Genomic DNA, 5,081 nt, shown 5'->3' on the forward strand with positions numbered 1-5,081 from the left:
TATTTTTTACAAATGAAAAAGTTACCTTGACACCACATTTTTACTCATTAATAAGCACTCATTATTCCGACTTCATACACATGCCAAGTCAAGCATGATTTTTTGTTTTGAATGGACAAAGAATTTAAGTTTCTTGTGCTGATTTTAGCAAATAAGGTAAACATTTAGATAGCATTGTATTCACTTTTTCATAAAGAAAAGTAAGTAATGTGTGCTGTATTGAAATTAGAACATAAAATATGTCAGAATGGCAGATGCAAACCCCTAAGCTCCACTTACTGAATTACACAGCCCACAGGAGTATATATTTTTACTTCTCTCGTCAATTATAAGGGTAAGTTTTCACTATCTTCTAATTATGTTTTAGATTTTAAAATATGGCATTTTTCTATGATCTTCCAAAATGTGGGGTTACTTATATGTATGTTCATTGATTGTTCATAGGATCTTCTGAATCACTTTGGAGATTTCCCTGATAAAGTTTTGTATTTTGTAACACCAATAAAAACGATGACTCGTTTTAGGTTAAATATTTGCTGTCTTTGCAGACTCAAAACAAAAAGAATGGAACGAGCTAAGGGCATGAGAAACGGTAACAGAGCAGAGGAAAGCAATAGTATAACAGTGAGTAAGGGACTGCAAGATGATTTAATAGTTGGGGAGATTGTCTCTCGCTTGCCCTTGAAGTTTTCCGTTCAATGTAAAGTTGTAAGCAAGAATTTTAGTAGATGCATTTCTGATCCTAAATTTTCCCAAACTTTGCTCCAACGTGAAATGGATTGTTCCACAAAACTCATCTATACATCAAATGGTTCAATGAGAAAATTCCACAAAATCTCCTTAAACCATATCCCAACCACTCAATGTAAGACGAGTTTACCCGATGACGTCGAAGTTTTGGCCTCATGCAAGGGTCTCGTTCTCCTTGACTTTGAGGAAATTAAGGTCTACTGTATTTTCAATCCGATAACTGGCGCGCACCAATTGATAACATACCCCGAGACTACAACTTTTATGATGATTGGTTATCCAGGCCTAGCTGTTGATTACTCGAGTTCAGCTCAATATACATTGGTAACCATCTGTAAGCTAGCTAAAAATTTCAACCCGTTTTACAAATTTCACGTACTTTCATCGGAGCAATCTGGCTTGTGGCGTGAATTCCAACTGAGAAGCAATACTTTCAGTGATTTGGCCGTCGGCAGTCCACCTGTTTACTGGCTCAATTCTCTGTATTGGCTCAGAAGCGACGGTAGTGTTATAGCTTATGATATTAAGAGAGAAGAAGCTATAATACTTGACAGTCCAGAGTTAAGTGATCATTCTGATAGCGGTAAAATTCTGACTGGTCGTGATATATGGCTGGGAGTGGCGCAAGGTTTGCTTACCCTTGTTCGCATATTCGAGAAATCCATTGTCATTGCTGCTTATGATTATTCAAGCAGCAATTGGATCGTTTCCCCCCCTTTGGAAAACTTCGTTTCTGGTCCGGACGGAATTATTAATGGTTTTCCAGTCTTGATCGACAGCAAACGGGTGTTTTTCGTGGTAGAACATCCCCTGGCAATGTATGATCTATACGAGTATGACACTGAGATCAGTGGGTATAAGAAAGCGTCAGTGTTGAGCATAATTATCCCTCCCCTGTATTCCTTCCAACCAACATTAGCCAGGGTTCATGAGACTCCCTCGGAAATAGTAAACACTCATCATTTGTCATATATCGCTGCAAAGTTTGATGTGTTTAGAAGATTTATTACCGAAGGTATCAGTTAGTTTCAGTTCAATTTTGTATTTTATTAGTTCTTGCTGCGAGGTCCTAAATGAGATCTAAGGTCAGGATTAGCTGTTCGTTTCAAATTTAATGTCTTTTATGTCTAAAACATCTTCTCCCATATCATCTCAACTGAGCCAATCGGCTTTTTCATAGAGATATTGCATGCCTTCTTTGTGGTGTCAATATTTTGGCTTCAGACAAACCAGTTATAGCATACAACTGATGTCAAAATGAAGAATGGATCAAAACAGGATAAATTTACAGTCTTTTTATTATCAACTGAGCAAATCGACATTTAATGACTCTTTTCATCTCCTTCTGCATAAAGTTTTTTTTTTTTTTTTTCATATTATATTTGAAAGATTGTTTGGTCTGATTTTTTCCTTGAAACAAGTCGAAATCAATTCTAATTCTTCGCAAATTTTATACAAAACCTCGTCCAGGTGTTTCCAACCAAGAAGAAGAAAGTTCATCAGAATCATCAGAAGAAGGTTAGATCCAGAATGGAAGACACAAAAGGGTAGCTTCAACATTTTTCAGAGAATAAACGTTGTAATAGATGTGGCTTCTGCCTTTCATTAGTTTTTTTTTTTTTTTTTTTTTTTTTTTGGTTATGCAAGACCCTCGTGATGACTTAATTGTGAGTTTTCTTTAGAAAATTGTTAAAGTGAGCAAGAAATGTTTTACTTATTCATCAGATTTGACTCAAATGGCGGAGTTTTCTTCAAGAACCATCTCTTTACCAGATATTATATTAGGTTATCATGCTAAGTAGAAGTATGTATTTCGTCAATACATACATCTGTTACAGAAGATCGTGGGTTAACTAGCACATAATCACACACGAGACATATATAGAAGAAGAAATAATACTAGGATATAACGAGGCTCAACCAAACATATGTCCTTGGGCTGAAGAAGAGAGAGCCTTCCACTATAAAAAAGAAGAACAATACAAGTGGGACTGGAGGCGGGCCTACTCAATACTAAAAATATTTCTTTGATAAGTTGCCAATCAAAATATTGCAATCAGTGGCATTAATTAATTTAAGTTTAAATTTTGATCACTTTCGGATTCATATTTGGCACTGTAGTATATGTAATTTTTATATATAGCTATAGAGTCCGAGCCAAAATGGGTTATTTTTACAGCAAAGAGCCCAAAATGAGCTGCTTTTTTTTTTTTATAATACCACAATGGGTATTTCGTTGGTTATCCAACGAAATACCCAGCATTTACTGTTCATGGCCGGAATAATTTCAACCAAAAATATTATTTTTTTTTGTTTGCATTTCGTGAAATGCTTAACGAAATGTGTAAAACTTTTTTTTTTTAATTCGTGAATATTAATGAAACCATTTTTTTTTTTTTTGCATTTCGTGAAATGCTCAACGAAATAGGTGTATTTTTTTTATTTTTTTTTAATTTTGTGAATAACGAAACTGTTTTTTTTTTAGCTTTTCGTGAAATAGTGAACGAAATATGTTTTGTTATTATTATTTTTTTTTTTTTTTTTGCATTTCTTGAATATTAACGATAGCGTTTAATTTTTTATTTTTTTTTCATTTCGTGATACAATCAACGAAATATGTTTTGTTATTTTTTTTTTTTTTTTTTTTTTGGCATTTCGTGTTAAAATCAACAACAACAACAACAACAACAAGCCCGGTATAATCCCACCGTGGGGTCCGGGAGGGTAGTGTACGCGGACCTAACCCCCACCTTGACGGGTAGGGCGGGTGTTTCGAAAGACCTCGGCTCGAGAGAGGAGAAGAGAGGAAGATAAGAGGAAAACAAGACAAAAGGTCGGATAGGACAAGCATATCGAAAACAATATGATAACACAAATACCAAAAGCGAGAAAGTCATGGTAGACCGGTCTCGGCATAAAGGAGCATTAACTACTATATATAAATAAAATAATCAAAGTACCAACGGCCCAACAACTATAAGCAAGAATCGGATGCATAAACCAAAGGTAATAAACAAATGAGCGAATCGCAACTACTAAGGTGAAAGGGTAAGCCACCTAGCCTTCATCCTAATCGAGTCCTCCACAAATCTAAGGTGTGTCCTCGGTGGTGAAACTTGTGTCATATCTGTCTAATCACCTCTCCCAATACTTCTTCGGCCTCCTTTACCTCGCCGAAACCATCCATAGCCAACCTCTCACACCTCCGCACTGCAAAGATTCATCTCGTCTCTCTCTTCACATGCCCAAACCATCTCGTGCCTTTCTCGCATCTTGTCCTCCACCGATGCCACTCCCACCTTGTCTCGGATATCTTCATTCCTAATTCTATCTCTCCTAGTGTGTCCACACATCCACCGCAAAGATACGCATTTCCTCGCGACTTTCATCTTCCGAATGTGGCATTTCGACCGGCCAACACTCCGCTCCGTACAACAAAGCTTCGGTCTAACCACCACTTTTTGTAGAACTTGCCTTTAAGTTTTGAGGCACTTTTCTTATCACGGCCAAAGACATCCGGAGGAAGGAGTCTCCATTTCATCCACCCTGCACCAATACGATGTGAAACATCGTCGTCGATATCCCCATCTTCCTGTATAATAGACCCAAGGTACTTGAAACTTCCTTTCTTTTGAATGGCCTGGGTACCAAGCCTCACTTCCTCATCCCCTCACGCGGTACGCCACTGAACCTGCACTCCAAGTATTCTGTCTTGGTCCTACTCAATTTAAATCCTTTAGACTCCAACGTCGTCTCCGACCCCTCCGCCTTATCGTTAACTCGGGTTGCGAGTCTCGTCAATCGGGACTATGTCATCTGCGAACAACATACACCAAGGCACCTCACCTTGTATTTGTCGCGTCAATTCATCCATCACCAAGGCGAATAGAAACGGGAAGAGTCGATCACGATGCAACCCCATCGAATGGGGAAGTGCTCGAGTCTCCTCCTACCGTCCTTACCACCGGTCTTAGCTCCATCATACATGTCCTTTATCGCTCACAATGTACACCACAGTACACACCTTTAGCCTCCAAGCATCTCCATAGGACCTCTCTTGGCACCTTGTCGTAGGCCTTTTCTAGGTCAATGAATACCATGTGCAAGTCCCTCTTCCGCTCCCTATACTGCTCCACATTTCGTGATACAATCAACGAAATGTGTAAATATGATTTTTTTTTTTATTTCGTTCAATCAACGAAATATGTTTTGTTATTATTTTTTTTTTTTTGGCATTTCGTGATACAATCAACGAAATGTGTAAATGATTTTTTTTTTTTTGGCATTTCGTGATACAATCAACGAAATGTGTAAATCATTTTTTTTTTGGC

The 5,081-nt window shown here is 37.7% G+C and overlaps 1 protein-coding gene across 1 annotated transcript; it reads left to right on the forward strand.

The window, feature by feature from the left end:
* Window positions 1-564: 564 nt before the first annotated feature.
* On the forward strand, window positions 565-1,776 carry LOC132042362 (putative F-box/kelch-repeat protein At1g20790). The gene has a single exon (XM_059432923.1). It carries the CDS (start codon window positions 565-567, stop codon window positions 1,774-1,776), a length of 1,212 nt encoding a protein of 403 aa, XP_059288906.1.
* Window positions 1,777-5,081: the final 3,305 nt, after the last annotated feature.

This window comes from Lycium ferocissimum, unplaced genomic scaffold (assembly GCF_029784015.1).
Source record: "Lycium ferocissimum isolate CSIRO_LF1 unplaced genomic scaffold, AGI_CSIRO_Lferr_CH_V1 ctg14763, whole genome shotgun sequence".
Classification (NCBI taxonomy): Eukaryota; Viridiplantae; Streptophyta; class Magnoliopsida; order Solanales; family Solanaceae; genus Lycium; species Lycium ferocissimum.